The sequence below is a fragment of the Sprattus sprattus genome, assembly GCF_963457725.1.
Source record: "Sprattus sprattus genome assembly, chromosome: 17".
Classification (NCBI taxonomy): Eukaryota; Metazoa; Chordata; class Actinopteri; order Clupeiformes; family Clupeidae; genus Sprattus; species Sprattus sprattus.
Window position 1 is genome coordinate 17,320,758 of NC_137915.1, and position 16,876 is coordinate 17,337,633.

At 43.3% G+C, this 16,876-nt stretch overlaps 2 protein-coding genes across 2 annotated transcripts in view; one reads left to right on the forward strand and one right to left on the reverse strand.

Annotated features, from left to right (window-relative positions):
• Nucleotides 1-3,157, forward strand: part of bmp6 (bone morphogenetic protein 6) — a 34,556-nt gene extending 31,399 nt beyond the window's left edge. Inside the window, exons 6-7 of the mRNA XM_080854808.1 lie at nt 109-219; nt 1,669-3,157. Coding sequence (XP_080710934.1) covers nt 109-219; nt 1,669-1,818 — 261 coding nt within the window. The 3' untranslated portion in view covers nt 1,819-3,157. The remainder of the gene's footprint in view (nt 1-108; nt 220-1,668) is intronic.
• A 41-nt stretch (nt 3,158-3,198) lies between these two features.
• Nucleotides 3,199-14,660, reverse strand: txndc5 (thioredoxin domain containing 5). The gene is made up of 10 exons (XM_080854809.1): nt 14,271-14,660; nt 13,281-13,433; nt 12,319-12,424; nt 11,860-11,956; nt 10,533-10,648; nt 9,841-9,927; nt 9,459-9,602; nt 7,092-7,174; nt 6,546-6,675; nt 3,199-5,328 (listed from the first exon to the last, which is right to left on the reverse strand). Exons 1-10 carry the CDS (start codon nt 14,450-14,452, stop codon nt 5,206-5,208), a joined length of 1,221 nt encoding a protein of 406 aa, XP_080710935.1. The 5' UTR covers nt 14,453-14,660; the 3' UTR covers nt 3,199-5,205.
• Between the last annotated feature and the right edge of the window lie 2,216 nt (nt 14,661-16,876).

Below are 16,876 nucleotides of genomic sequence, written 5' to 3' on the forward strand. Positions count from 1 at the left end.
GCCTTGAGTGAGAGGTTTCTGCAGAAATTGGGTCAGAGCACACGGTGAGGTGTGTTTTGCGTTTTGCTTAGAGTAGTTGTAAAATGTGTGTTTTATTGCTCGGGATAGGACTGGATTATCGCACCTGAGGGCTACGCAGCTAACTACTGTGACGGAGAGTGCTCCTTCCCCCTCAATGCCCACATGAACGCCACCAACCATGCCATCGTGCAGACACTGGTAAGCACATCATTCAGTGCCCTTACAACAGATTGGAAGAAATGGTCAAAATAAATACAGCTATGATGTTTACTTACTTTTAAGATATGATTCACAGGTGTCACTGTCATGTCCAACATGTGGGCCATGTTGTTGTTCACTTATTTGACATGGTAGATTTTATGATGATGACATTCTAAGATTGTTTTTGGGAAAAAAACAAAACAAAATAACAGTTCAATTCTCCGCATGCTCTAACGCAGAAACAATCTGGTTTTGCCTTAGGAATACATCAACACAGATATGAAGGATGTTAGCTTACAGGTTAGCCATGAGGTAGTCTTTTTGAGTCAGATGGATATTATAGGTTCTGTGTTGAGACAACCAAGGGGGAATTTGACTTAAATATGGGTGGGAGCGATTAGATGGCCAACTGAATGTCATGGTGCCAATGCCTCACCAAGCCAGAACTCAACGTCTGCCTACTGAAAGGAAACCCTAAAGTACTCGTCTCAATTTGGAGGCAGGTTTTTGAAGACATGTGTGGGTGTAGCCTTGTCAACTGCAGAATTCCCCACCATCCACTGCTAGAATTTCACCATGTTGTCTCCAGACATGTGCCCTGAAATAACCTGTAGCAGTCCCTGTGTGGCTCATTAGGACCATCTATAGGACACCTTTATTGACTTAATCCTAATAATAATAATAATATATTTATTTGTCATTGCACAAGTGCAACGAAATTGAGGTAGCAGCTCTCAGACACAAAAATTATAAAAAAATATATAGATTGAACTACACATATTTACACTATAAAAACACAAGACATTTTACACAACAGAGAGACAAATAAAGGTCAGTTTTTTTGCATTGTTAAGTGCTATGATGGCTCTGGGATAGAAGCTGTTTCTCAGCCTGTCTGTTTTTGCTTGGATGGTCCTAAAGCGTCTCCCTTAGGGCAACAGTTCAAATAGCTGGTGACCCGGGTGTGTTGAGTCTCACACTCGTATGAGGGATACAGGGTAGAATATGAGTTCAGATTAGGTCAACTACGTGAGTGTGCTTTAGCATAGTGTGGATTAACGTGATATGATGAATTTGTATGAGAGAGATAAGTGAATACATGTGAATTAATGCATAGGTCTAGGTTAATATGACATTATATGATGGACACTGAGGCATATGACTGTTACAGTTCATAAGGTTGAGATGAAATTGAATGAAGAGCCTGATGGTTTATATGGACTAGTTAGTCCTTACTTTCTAGTTCCGTGAGACAATGTGGGGTTATTAATGATGTTAACGTTATTAAGTGTCTGAAACTTGAATAGACTGCAAATTAAAACAGAATTAATTCTGGGCCCGTGCCCAATCTAGTTTTAAAATGGTGTCCCATTCTGCTCAATGGCAATGGAAAAAAAAGTCCTTGAATTGAGTGTGAAGTTGAATTTGTGCCCTCTCTTCTCTTAGGTGCACCTCATGAACCCTGATAACGTGCCCAAGCCCTGCTGCGCACCGACCAAGCTGCATGCCATCTCTGTGCTCTACTTCGACGACAACTCCAACGTCATCCTCAAGAAGTACAAGAACATGGTGGTGCGGGCCTGTGGCTGCCACTGACAACCCCCACCTCTCCATCCGCCCTCCTTTACACCCCCCCACCCCCCAATCGACCCCCTCATACTCCCTGCCCAACGGCTGCAGCTGAGACAGTGAAAACACACTCACACACACAGTAGAGATGTGTGCTACCCCTCTTCTCCCCCCAGTGGACCAGGATAAGCCTGAGACTGCTAGAAGGACAAGGACCTGAGATGCGTGCTGCTTTGACGTCCCTTCTTCCTCCTTCCTATGAGATATTTGAAGTTCTCATACTGAGACCTTTAAAGACTCGAAACCCCTAGATCAAAGAGATGGACAGCTATATCCGAGTGCTGAGAGCCAATCGTGCCTTACCTCACCGTGAGGCAATCATAGTCACAGAAAAACACAACTATTATGTATTAGTCCAAATACATCCTATACCTAATACAGATATGTATACTGTATCAGACTAACCAAAGCTTGATTTTACCAGACCCCAGTTAAAATCTAAGGAATTGTATGTCATTGTACACAACAGAAGAAATGCAGAAATCTGTTGATGCCCCCCCACTCTTTCTTGTTGTATATTTTAAGCCATTTTCAACCGTAATCATCTTTTTAAATTACACAGCGAGCTGAACTTGGATGAACCAAGAGCTACCAGATGCTATTTTAGCTCTAAACAAATCCGCTTATTTTCAGTCAGTCAATATTTGCCTTACCCTACCTGTGGTTTACATACACCGAGTTGGCTCAAGTGGTTTCAAGCTTCAACGGAACTGAAGTGAACTGAACAACTCTTCCAAAGTGCTGAGGAGAAAACAATTTTGTTTTAGCCTTCCTTACCACAGTGCATATAGAACTCCATTTCCCATCATACATCTGGCCTAATTTAATCTTTCAGTTTATCTATATAAAAGAAAACACCAATTTTACACCAAATAACATGATTATTTTGAAAGAGGGGAAAAGTTACTTATGTTTGTCCTTTTGTTTTCCAGGCTTGTCAGATTTTGTTGTTTGTAACAATGTGTAATGCACCAAGTGAACTGCAATCTCCCCTTGTTGAGAGCATTGTTTAAAAGGTACACAATTCTCCCCCCCAACAAGCTGAAGGGTCTACTGAAGTATTAAGTCCCGCCCTGTTGGCCTCTTAACCACAGTAATGAAATATACCTCCCGTAAGCTGCTGTTTACGTCTCTCAATCATGTCTAGACGTTTGTTTGTAAATAGTTGTACATTTTCAGCCTATTTATTGCACCTCTTTAAAAAGAAGAAAAAATACAAAACAAAAAAAAAAGAACACACAGACAACACATGCCATCTCATGGAGACAAGACAAAACAGAGGAAAAGACAGCTATTTTTTGAAAAAAAGACTTTTTATTATGAAATGTTCTTGTTACAACTTTCCATCAGTTTTCATTTTTTTTTTTGTACAAAAAGAAAGAAAAAATCATCACGGGCAGTTAATTTACATCCCACATTCTTGCGAGGAGAAAATACTGCTTTTCTGTCACTGGAGTCTGCCTAGAACATGTGCTATCCATAAAGACTTTTTACTTCGAGCGAGTGGTTTGTCCTCTTCATGCTTCCTGTTTCCCTTCATTCCCTCTGCATGTTGAGTGTTAATCTCTTACTAAGTGCAGCGAATTAAAACAAACTAACAAACAAACCAAAAATAAATTGTTTGAGAGGTTTGAAACTCTTGCTGCGTTTAAACCCGGAGACTAGATAGGACCACACATATTCACTAAACACAAGTACAGTCTGAAAACTCGTCTCATTCACACTCACCCTCTTGTAACGATTAGTTTTGGGCTTAATGATCTGTGTATAAACATGTTCAGTTTTCAGCATTAAAATATATAAAAGCAGTTGGGGGGAGTATAGAACACTGGGCCCTCTCAAAGAAACCAGAGACAAGAGAAAGGATTAGGTGAATAGCATCCATGAATGAAAAAGGCCGGCACAGCATTTGAAAATGACAATAACCAAATTTAATGAATTCTATGTAGTGTGAGCTTCACCTGCTTTAACCTCACGCCAGAGCAACCCCATTCTTTAATTAACTTTTATACATCTCTGTACAATTTATAGAACTGCTATCCTGAGGTAAAGTACTACAGTATTTTGTAGAATTTAAAAGGCCATCCTTTCACTAAATGCTGTGATTTTGTACTGGATCAGAGGGTGCAGAAACAAAGGGTGAGGTTGTTCAGGCTTGGGTGGTGCAATAGTGCATCTGGTCATCCTGACATACACAGCTCCGCTATGGGGCTCTGACTCATACAAAGCCACTATGCAATGCACACTTACACCGTGTATATGACGTTGGTCAGGACAAGAAAATAGGAGGGACAAAACCCGGCAAACATCTGAAAGGTCCACAGAGATGCAGCAAACAGAAAGGAAGCTCATAATGTGAGCGTTTCTGGACCCAAGTAGCCAGAATGAGGCAGGCGTGATATGTGTGCTCTTCTAGCTCGTTTCATCACAGTGCAAGCTAACACTTTCAGCAGATCAGAGCTGGTTTCCCTTGCATACTGTTTGCTGTACACGTTACCCCCCCCAAAAAAAAAAAAAAAGAATCAGCCGTAACATTACAGAGTACTGAACAAAAATGAAGCAAAGCAAACATAACATCTTGACATGTAAACTATTCGCTTTAAAAGAAAAACAAAACCAAACAAAAGCAGGAGATGAAGTAGCGTGCGAATGAGACAGGACCTGATAGCGAATGCGCAAGAGTGCAGTAGACTCAGGAGGTGAGAGCGGGCGTCTTTCCCTGAGTTTAGTTTTAGTTAATGATGCCATGACTGGCGAAGGTGAGCGTACCATTGATACTTAACCTCAGCAAAGACTCCTAGACTCTCCCCCTACAGTAACTTTGGATGCTTGATGATTATTGGTCAGCGTGATTGTTTTTAAAACATCAACTGGATCTTTCATTGATGGCCACTGGGTGAATCAGACATCACAGTGTCAAATTCAGGCTGTGAATGGTGTTCTTTGAAGGAAGGCACTGAAGACTGCCATCCACGGTTCATCATAGTTTAAAAAACAAAAACAAAGTACAAAAAAAAAAAATTACGATAATGTGTGTCTGCTGGCAGAGTGGTTGTCTATCACGTGTATAATTTCACTACATGATCAACTTCAACGTTCCAACACTGGAACCGAGCTGTGACAAAAAATCTGTACATTCATATTTCATTGAACAAACTAACAGAACGGAGTAAGCCGCACAAGGCTGTGACATAGTAAGGGGTATAAAAAAAAGCAGTCCATTGGTGTAGCTACTCCTACAGGGGGGGAGCAGCTATACAAAAGAAAAGCCAGCTTTTGTGAGTGTGTAAATGTGTGTGTGTGTGTGTGTGTGTGCGTGTGTGTGAATAGATTGGTGCCGTCCGTTGGCACCACTCACAGCTCGTCCCTGGCCTGCTTCATCACAAAGCTGTGCAGCGACTCGAGGTCCCTTCCTCCATTATGCTCCTCCCCCTGCTGCCCTGCACGGAACATCAGCAGCGTGGGGTAGCCGCGCACCTGTAGGGGTCAAAGGTTACTCGGTTAAAACTTCCTCTGTGAAGAACATCTAGCACTATCAGTAACGGGCACTAAAATCTCCCCTGCTTAGGCTGCGATAATGGTAAGACTTCCCTAAAAAAAAACGTCTCCATTCCAACTCAATAGACACGTACGCATCTTTTTTATTGATTACAGGACTGATATTCAAAAGGATACTACAAAGACAGATGGGACAACTCAAGTATATACACCCCCCCCCCCCCCCCCCCCCTCATTCAGGGCTTATGGGAAGAATCTTTCTAGTTCTAGATTTTTTTCTAGAAGAGGATGTGGCCACGTGACCATCTCACATTCAAGAGATCACGGGGCACAAGGAGTGTCAATGGGAAAAGAGAAGGGGGGTGGTGAGTGAGCGAACGAGTAACGGAGGCAGGTACAGCATTCCATCGCTGACAAACACGCAGGTTTTATGGTAAAACAATCCCAGTAACCGTCTCAAAGGGCACAACTTGCATTCCTGGCCTCATGACAGCACTTCTTTCAGGGTCAAGCTGATAAGCTGCCAACTCTGGAACAGCTCTGGCCCACATCTAGTGCTGGATTAAAATGCCCAATCCGGCCCTCAGGCAAACAAGCTGTTGGGAATTCTCCTCCTGGTATCCATGTGTGTGTTATGGACAGGACAGGACAGAAGAGGGCATTTGCTTTCCATGAACCTAACACTCATGGGCCCAGAGCAGCCACTGATGGGATTAGCGACTACAGGGTCTTTTCTCTGGATGGAACTCGGCCATCAGTGCTGCTACTCCTGCTCCTTCTGTAAAGCACGGTGATGGGGTCTATCAATACCAAGCCTCACCGGCAGAAATGCAGGGTGCCTCTGCTTTCCTGCAGAGCTTGAGATGGCGAGCGCAAAGATGGCGGGTGCAAAGATATAACCTCAGGTCTTGTAAGGTGCTCAAATCATACCTGTCTGCCCACACACCATTTTCTGCAGCTAGGGTACATAGATATCTGTTCATATGTAATGTGATGGCACAAAGGTTTCCTGTTAAAAGCTCCTGTTGCCATGGCAATCAACCAGAGTAACTCCCTTTGTTACATAAGGGTAACAGCTAAATCCTGCAGGTGGGTAAATATCTAGCAGGAGGACTGTACACTCCCAAGAATGAAACGCTTGCTAAAAGGCCCCATGTACATCAAATGTGACAGAAGGCTTTGAGACTGCTACTCACGGAGTAGCGATTGCAGAGCGTCCTCTCCACTGTGCAGTCCACCTTGCCGATCTTCACGTCGGTGAGGCCGGGGAATTCCTTCTGGGACAGATCCTCCCATGCTGGGGCCAGGTTCTTACAGTGACCACACCTAAAGAGCATACAGACACGCACGGGTCAGTTAGTGTGTGTGTGTGTGTGTGTGTGTGTCTCATCTAAGCACAGGGCAGAGGAAAAGCCCAGAGACGATTGCAAACAGTGAAAACCAAATGGATGCTTCCTGTCAACGGAACATACAGCAAGGGGACTTGACTAAAGAAGTCAGACACCTGCAGCCTTATAAGGGCTTAAAGCAGTTAGACAGGTCAGGGTTTTAAGCAGTTAGACAGGTCAGGGCTTGTTATGACTGCTGCATTGTTAGATTTTACATATAACACATAACACAGGCGTGAACATAAACATCAGTACAAGAGGGCAATGGAGACAAACGATGAATGCATACCCTACATATGAGGATTCACACACAAGTAAAATCAAACTCATTAAGATGATATGCTTTATGCTTACCATGGTGCATAAAACTTGATGAAAGTGAGGCCTTTTGCGGCAATCTCGTCAAAGTTGCTCTCGGTGAAAATCACCACTTTAGACTGTGGAAGAAACAGGGAAAAACATGACGACTTCCAACATTTCAATAAGCCTACAACGGCACAATACATACAAGCACCAAATGAATATGTATCCTATGGTTAATACTTTATTTTCTTTACTGCCCTCTTTATGTGACCCATGTGCTTAGGGGTTTTGGCTAGAAATGACAAGCATTCTATATCCACCCCAAACTGCTTTTTTGAAGTGCACACCCACTCTCAGGAGAAGTTCCCCTCGAGAGCAGAGCTGGTGGGGTTTCCCCCTGCTCCCAGGCCAAGCCCAACATCCCCAGCCTCCCCGCTTAATGAAACGCCACGACTTCACAAAGGGTTAAGGCCAGACGCCATTACGTCAGCACTCAACCCCAAAGCATCTTGAGCGTATTCACATCAGCAGGAGGAAATAGCTGGCTTGCCCATAATTGCTACTTGACTTAGCGCTGGTACAGGGGTAGAGAGCAAAGACAGAAAGAAAGAAAGAAAGCAGATTTTGAAGAGTTGTACTGCAGCCTGTAGGCGGATGGCAATGTCAGGCAACTCAGACATCCGCTAAGAGCTCATTTACTGGCCAGGCTTCTGCAGAGGCGCTTCTCTCTTTTTTTTTTTTTATAAAAGTGGCATTGCAGTATCTTAGGAATAACAGCACATGGAGTTAGCGACACTATTGCTCAGGGCTCACCACACACACACACACACACACACACACACACACACACACACACACACACACACACACACACACACACACACTCTCTCTCTCTCTCTCTCTCTCTCTCGCTCGCTCTCTCTCTTCCCTCGGTGATCACTGGTCCCACTGTACATCCTCACACATGCGTGTTTGTGTGCCTGTATGTAGGTGTACTTACGTGTGCATGCGTGTGTGTGCATTAGAGCGTGGCTCGGGCCGTTTTTTTCTGTCCGAGCCCGGCCCGGTCCGACAGAATAGTAACCGAGCCCGGACCGAGACCGACAGCCATTAAGATTATTTTTTTCGAATCCGAACCGAGCCTGACGGAATTCATTTCTCAACTGTTCATAGTAGCCTACTAATGTCGCATTGACGTACGTCTTTTATGAATATCCTGGCTTTATTAAACTCAATAAACAGTTAAATGCTCTCTCTCTCACAAACAAGCGCTGTTAAACGAACAACCGCACTATAAGGCCAATAAGGCCAATAAGCATATTTAAATCACATTGCAAGAACGTTTAGTAAAATGGTGCGGCTCCTTTAAGATGAGCACGTACAAGGACAAAGTTTGGATGTAGCGACAAACATTTATGTGCTATAACAGTGTTAACCAGTATGTGAGTAACGTGAGCTTTATTAAAGCATAATAATAGCGCGTGTAATGTGTAGCTATTTCATCCCGTTTGTTAACCTTTCCTGCTGTCTGTATTTACTAACCAGCAGCAGACGTAAAGGAAAGGGAATAATAAACCCCGAAGTTAAAAACATGTAGCTAATCTACTTCGGCCGTGGAGCATTTTGCTCCCCTGCAATCTCCAACTATCAGAGACAGACAGCAGGAAAGGTTAACACACGGAATGAAATAGCTACACATTACACACGCTATGCTTTAATAAAACTCACGTTTTATGCTACACTAACAGTGCACAACAGACAAGTCTTACCATTGAAGATCTGTTAGCACGCTGACGTTCGTTCTGAAACTATCTACATCCAACCATCGAAGTTTAATCCATGTTGTTGTGGAGAACGAGAGTTGCATCAATCATATTTCATTAAAACTTCACACTTCTTACATTGGACATATCCAACAGCCTAATTAGAATCTGCATCGTCTACTAAGCAGAAATATCTCCATACAGTAGATTTCCCTTCGTTTAGTATCAGTTTAAACTCTCCAGATGACAGTTTCTCTTTAACTTTCTCCGTGATTCCATTTTGCCACCTGTAATCATGTTGGCACGGACATAAACAAATTCCCGCCACGGGAAGAAGGCTGTTATCCTAAAATGTAGGACCTAAATGTGATTTTTTTTATTCTCAAAAACGAACTTTTGCATCATGTGAAGCAGACAGTTGGCTTCACTATTTATTAAGATATTTAAAATTTGGAATGTTCAATGCATTACTTCAAACGCTGATGTGTCAAACCCGACCCGAGCCCGCTTATACATTTCTAATATTTGTCCGAACCCGGCCCAACCCGACGGGTCGGGTTGCAGTCCTCTAGTGTGCATGCGTGTGTGTGCCTGAATGCGTGTGTGCCTGCATGCGTATGCGCGCATGTGTGTGTGTGTGTGTGTGTCTTTATACCTCCTCCTTTTCAGGCTCTTCACTGGGCACTGGCACCTCGTTGTCCTCCACTTCCTCAGCGACAGCCTCTGCTGCGGCTTTGATTTGGCCGTCCACAAAGTCCTTCAGTGAGTCCAGGTCCCGCTTGCCCCGGTACTGGTCCACCTGTCGGCCCAACAAAACTCAGCTGAGCACCACCCCTCTCCTCCTACTCTCTCTCATTCTCTCTCACTTTTTTTCTTTCGGGTCATGCAACAGCGGTGCTGACTAATTCTTCGGACAGACCGGCATTCAGCACCAACATCAACAGAAAAGCTCATTAAAAAGAGAGGGCTGGGCTAAGTGCGCCAGTCGTTTTATTTCCCCCCGCCTCTCGTCCTCTTTAAAAGCCCACGCTGCTTACCTTCTCGCCGTCCTTGAAGAAGAGGAGGGTGGGGTAGCCGCGCACCTGGTTGTCCGAGCAGGCCTCGTAGTGCTGGGTACAGTCCACCTGTTGCCAAGCAAACCAACACGTCATTACAGGAGGTGGGTTGGGTTGGGGGATGATGCACACTGGTTACTCAGTGGCGTTCTGGGCAATAAGACTTAAATGGCATAATTACGGCTGCAAACCACACAACGGCTCCTTTTCAAACCAGACTGACCTTCAATTCAGTCACGGCACAAGTAGTGCACCAACTCTTTTAACACTGCCTGTGACGCCTGAGGCGCTGGCTCGACCTCGTTCTAGTTCTGTCTCTGTGCACGCGTGTTTCTGTGGTGTGTGACAATGGAAACCTGGAGGCACCGCCACAAAAACCTTCATATTCTAGTCGCTAGCTGGCCTTTCCTGCAATTACAGGTACTTTTATACAGGTGCTTGGATCATAAAGAGGCTGCAGACTCAGAGGTTTACAGCCTGCCTATCCTGTTCTTAAGGGAGGCACAGAGGCTATATACAAATCATACACGACATGTTTACCGGCACATCCTTCTCATTTCTATAGGCACAGAGGACAGCTGGCAGAGCCTAGAGACTATGTGAGATATCAAAACTTGCGCGTGCGTGTGTGTGTGTGTGTGCGTGTGTGTGTGCGTGCACGCAATCTCACACACCTTGCCAATCTTGACATTGTCTTCATGCTCAAAAGTGGTGCCCAGCTGCTCCCAGACGGGTGCCAATGCTTTGCAATGACCGCACCAGGGGGCAAAGAACTTTACAAAGTGGGCACCTGTAGAGGAAAAGAAACAGCAGGACAGAGAGAGGATGTTGTGATTCACCTTGTATATACCCATGACAAGACAGCGTTGCAAACATGTATATTTGAACTGTAGTTGTCCTCAGGGAAAATTAAAGCCATGACTTGGATGCTGCCAATCCAGACATTTCTTTGAAAAGTAAAAAAGGTTTCTACAGAGAACAAATCCAATACAAAGAATCCATTCAAATCATTCTACATGAATTCATGAACACATGAAATCAAGCATTATGTGCTGAAAAGGTTCTTATGTTCCGAGAAAATCCTCAAAGAGGACTGTAAAGGTTCCATAAAACAACTATGTACCAATAGGTTCCAGGTGACATAACCAGAAGAACTCTAAAGGTTCTTATTTGTTCCCTTTTCCCAAAGAAGGCTAGTCTATGGGGCAGCAGGTTAAAGTGATTATGCCACCCACTGTTGCCCTATGATAACTTAACTTGCACTTCAAGTTAGTTGGAATAAGAACTTGATTGCATTAGGCAATGCTTTAGTAATTAGTACAACACAGCACTTCAAAAACACAGTGAGATGGGGACAGAACAGGGGGACATAAGCAGACTGCAGACTTGCATGAACTGCATAAAACTCTCTGGTCCATGCATGAGCAGACTTTAGAGGGCCCAACTTAAATAGAGCTTAAACGCTTATGCAACCTCAGACCGGTGCAAGTGCCAACGCTTGAAAAGGTGGAACCCATAAACATTTCTCTTAAAAGCCACGCCATCATATCCTGCCTGTTTTTCCCCCAAACAAGAATCGTTTATTTTGCTTATAAAACCAAACATGCTGGATCAAAAGAGCACAGGGCTGGAGAGGCTGTAATTTCTATGAAACAATTATTATGTCCACAATTTCACTTGCTGCCCACATATGCCTAGTTATGTGCCAGAGAGTAATGAAATGGACCCAAGAACGCCATACTCCATTTTCATTCCAGTCCACTTGGTGCTGACAAATGCAACACGCCATTGGTCACTTGCGGCTGTTAGATGATGTCAACAGCTTCTTTTCTCATCCACCCTGCCAACTTTGCGTATACAAATAACCAATAATAAACAAGCAGGTGTTGTTCCAGTGCTATTAATTTTTTTTTTTTTTTTTTAAAGCGCCATCGTGTCATTACACAGCTAATGATTTATGCAATACAAGGACGTGTCTCAGCGCTGCCACTCACTGCGTACCTTTGGAGATGTGGCCCTTGAAGTTGGAGGCTGTGAGGTCATACAGGCCCTGCTTTGGCTCAGGGACTTTAGGGGGCTCAGGTTCGCTCTCTGGCTCCTACACACAGAGACAGACACACACACACACACACACACACACACACGATCATTTATAGTCTAGACTAATGGCTCTCATCATTAGCAATTATCAGTCTAGACAACTGCAAACTCAGACAAACATGAAGTGGACATGACATGACAAATATTGTGGCTGGGCTATTCAAATGATAAATATGCAAACCAGCATCTGATGGTGTAATGTTTACAAACTGCTTTTGCAAACTTCAGCTAATTGCTGTGACAAGTCCAGGTACATGAGATGAGGGACAGTTAAACAGCCTGCTCTGTTCCACTGAGGATTACGTACACGAATGCCACAGTCAGCTGATTCTTAGTTTCTTTTAAGAGCTCATGACTTACAGCAGGTTCTTCCTCCAGTGTTTTAAGCATCCAGGACTCCAGTGACTCCAGGTCCCTTGACCCCTGGTACTTCACAGGGTCTACGGTAGGTTTGAACAGCTTCAGCCTGCAATCATTTTTTTTAATTTGAATAACTGTGCAGGTTATTTTGCATTTGGCCAAACAGGTTGCCTTTTTACAACATGCAGTCACCTTGGGTATTCTGTCAACAATATAAACCGGTTCAGTCAGCTGAACTTTTAGGGTCTGTGTATTTGCTAGTTAAACATTTCCTGGTTATAGTTAAAGCAGAGAGCCGTTTGCCATTTTCTATTTAGTGTTCGTCAGCTTATTAGTCAAGGCCAGTGAATGTGTCACAGCAGTTAGTCACACATTACAATTTATAGAGACAGTCACATGTACAGTATTTAGGACATCCCAGCAGATAGTGCCATGGACTTGGTTGACACTAACAAGACCCAATTTGCGTTCAGTTTTGGTTTCATGTTTCAGTTACAAACAGGAGATGAAACAGAACACACTTGTGTACAGCTGGCATCCAGCTAATATTCACTTCCTTAAAATGTGCTCATGATTACAGAGGGTGAGGGGCACCTAAGGACAGGTGGCTGACAACAGAATCAATGCTAGCAGGTGGTTCTCACACAGTGAATAAAGTAGCTTAAGTACAGATCATTCTCACCACTGTGTGGGCCAATAGTGGACCTAGTGGCTGTCTAAACCCAAACCCGGATTCTAAAACGCAGAACCATTAGCATTACCGGTAACTCTCCATTCTCCAGCCATACAAACCAACTAAATTGATGGTTCTGGGCATTGCTTTCAAATTGTTATAACTTATGGTTATGACACACACTGTGCCTTGAGAAAAAATGCACAAAACTAAGTAGTTTAAATGGGAGAGTGCTCATTTGTGGTGAAGTGCTTCAGTCATAGATGGTGTGTTACGTAGGCTTTCTTACGTAGGATAGCCACGGATGCCGTGATCGCTGGAGCAGAATTTGGTGTCTTTGGTGCAGTCTACTTTTACAACGTAGGCTGGGGGAGTCTCCATGTTGTTGTATTTGTCTGCTAACAGGTTCCATGTGCCCTGAAGCCTTTCACAGTGGCCACACCTGAAAGGACAATGCAGATAACCCTTAGCTCTTGCCCATTTTAAAAAGAATAGAAGCAAAAACATCATGCCTGAAGCCACATCATTTGCATTTAACATATTATCTGTTCCAACAGGTAAATTTAACTTGTATGAATATTACATTGACCAAAAGTCAGTTAGCTAGTAATAATATTACAACTGAATAAACCCAACACAGCATTTAAGCCCTTAGGTTACCCTTAACAACCTGGAAACATATATATTAAAAACAAAAAAAAGCTTTGTTAAGATGGTGCCTTTACACATCAGGGTGAAATCTTAGCAGTGAGAATTCCTGGCAGTGAGAAATCCTAGCGGGGAACATTGAATTTCTGGCGCTTGACGAGTTACGTCAAGGCTTGCCACGTAAGCTTCAACTTCACATCCTGCAGAGAATTATATCCTAAAGTTAGCCTGCTATGCTAACTGTAGAACACAACAATGAGTAACAACGTAAAAGTTAGAAATTATCATCAATGCTGGTACGTCAGGTTAGGGACACGCAACGCAAGTAATTAACAATGAATACACTTTCTAAAACTGAGAGGGCCTGTAAGCTACAAAACCGTTAGCTAGCTAATTTGGCTAAGGTAAAATTAAATGGGTTGCCCATAGATTTAGCAAGAAACCGGGAACCAAGCGCCGTGCGCTAGCAAAGCTGAGTTATATAATATCAGTTTGTACACTAAATAACCATCGTATGCACATTACAAGCCGATATGCCATTTGATCTATATTTGCATAAACTAGAGATATACTGGCTGTTCAACATTACTAGCTAGCTAGTGCCAAACTGTGAGAAAGTTGGGAATATTACCATGGAGCGAAGAACATGACAAAGTGCGGAGCAGTAGGAATTGCATTGTTGAACATTTCTACTGTGTATGTATGCTTCGCATGTTCATCTTCTTCAGATTCAGAGTCACAAAGTATGCTTCCAAAAATCAGTGCAGCGTAAGTAAAACAAATGAAAAAACTCTTCAGTGATGAGGAGGCCATGATTCCACCCTGTCTGAGCCACCAGTGCCTAGATGTAGCTGATCCGCCAGTGCTTATAATGAGACTGATACCTAGAGGTAGAAGTTATGCAAATCTCCAAATCGTTCAACTACCTTGATAAGACGTCAATGGGCACATTCAACACAGCTAGTCTATTCCCATTGTATCGAGATCTACTACAACACGCCACACTAGTACAACTCACGGAAGAGCGACAGACACCTACGGCAAGCCCTAAGTTAGCATTCAGCATCCGGTCGGTTCGTAGCCTCCTAGCAACACAGTGCCGTAAAACCCACAGCTCGACTGCTGCAAACGCCCTGACGAAGCATCGTCGACATAAGAGGGTATGTCGGGAGCGGCAAGACTGTCAAAATCTGTCCAGCTACCAACGCCTTGAATGTTAAGTCATAGGCCTACGCATTACATTTGTAAAGGAACCGTTGAAAAACGTCGGCCACACTTACACAAATTAACTTAATATGGTTTTATGAAATGTTTGGTCAAGAAGTAGGTTAATAAAAAAAGAAAATGCGCTTTGTTTAAATTGGATTGTTGACAATGTTATAAGCCTACTTTGTTATTGATCTAGATGCTTCCATACTAAATAGATACCAGCCTATATCCAATCTACCTTTTTTTGGGCAAAATTATTGGCAAAATAGTTTTAAATCAACTTTGTGTGACTTTCAGTGAGGTTACTGTTCTAATAATAGCACTGAAACATTTAAGTTTTAAATGACATAGGCTACACCAATACAGATGTAGGCAAAATATTAGGCCACAGTGCAACCTTTGACACTGTTGTTCATAATATATATTAGCCTACTATACAAACTGTTACATTGGTTAAGATTTTCAGATGGTAATCAAGTTCCTCAGATTATACTTACAAGACAGTAGCTTCTTTGTTGCCATTGTAGATTTTACTTTAACACCAACATCCTTGACCAGTGGTGTCATCCAGGGGTTGACCTTATTATTTAACCTTTATATAAACTTTAGATGACATATATGCTCCCGCCATGGACAAATAATTAAAAACAATAACATTTCTTATCACAGCTATGCTGATCACACCTGAATTTGCTGAGCCTTAATGACTATGGTCCCCTTGAATCTCTCAAATTAACAGCTGGTCTCAAAATGTTCTAACTGAAATCATCTTAAATGTGAACAAATTAGGAGGTACTTTGGATTGCTACTCATTTTGACACAAAAGGACTTAAAGCTGCTTAATACTGTTAAAAACAGTATTACTGTTCATACAGTAACTTTCATTAAAGGTACAGTGTGTAGGATTTACTGGCATAGCGGGGAGGCTGCAGATTGGAACCAACTGAATACTTCTCCTTTTTCAAGCATACGAGAAGCTACGGTGGTTGTCAGGTGCCATAAAAATGCGAAAACCCCTGTAGCGAAGGGAGTGCGTGGTCACCCTACCTGCTATTCCCATCCAGAGCACCCCACGCACAAGTGCTTCACCCAACCTTGGGGTCCTTCACACAGGGTCAACATTCCTGGGGGTCCCTCACACAATGTTCACGGGTGCACCTCCGATGACCTCACAGCAGGGCACCCCACTTCTGACACCATTTGTAGCGAAGGGAGAGCATGGTCACTAGCCTGACGATGTCATACTCATAATTCTAGTCAGAATATGAGTCTGATACTGACCCATTGGGCTGTGATTATGGGGCGTGTTTCAACGAACCAGGGGGAAAAAATGCCTCTTTGCTCAATTGGATACCTAGAACGAATCAGAGCAACGTAGTATGACCATCTGAGACATTAAAACTTTAACCTGATCCCGTAGGAAGGACGGCAAAAACATCTTTTCGAATGACATTGGCCTTGATCGCGTTTCTCTGTTCCTCTTTCAAAATGAATGCGCTGTCAATATCTGTTGAGATATGCCTGCTCACGTTACTTATTAGCAGCAAGGCTAGCTAGCTACTATGTGTTTCAATGGATTTTTGGTGTAAGCGTTCGCAATGACCTAACAATAATGGTCTAGAGCGCTTCAGTTAAGACATACAATCCTCGGCAACATTCGTGTTGCACATACACAACTAACCGAGTCAATGTAGACATAAAAAGGTTGTGTAGATAGCATAATTCACATAAAATATGTCCCACTAACAGGCTCCCGATACGCCGCCATCTTGAGAGGATTTCGAATCTACCGCTTGATCATCTGTCCATCATCGTATCAAGCCCGCCCTGACAATTTGATTGGTACGGTATTATCCGACCGATGATACTCTCTCCCAACTCGCACAGAGCCAGACCGAATCTCCCAGACCAAAAATGTTGTGGGCGGGGTTCGGAGCTGGTATCCAGGCTACATGGTCCGGAACCGGGTCGGGTGCTAAACATTCACTCTGACCGCCACACCATGGCAGCCAGAGCAGATATTCATCT

What these genes read in the sequence shown, in the direction of transcription:
- txndc5 (XM_080854809.1), bottom strand. Translation starts at nt 14,452, where the DNA reads ATGGCCTCCTCATCACTGAAGAGTTTTTTCATTTGTTTTACTTACGCT. An exon ending in CAAGGGCCACATCTCCAAAG is followed by an intron (nt 10,649 to 11,859) that starts GTACGCAGTGAG and finishes TTTCCTCTACAG; the next exon opens with GTGCCCACTTTGTAAAGTTC. An exon ending in AAGAGCCTGAAAAGGAGGAG is followed by an intron (nt 7,175 to 9,458) that starts GTATAAAGACAC and finishes TTTCTTCCACAG; the next exon opens with TCTAAAGTGGTGATTTTCAC.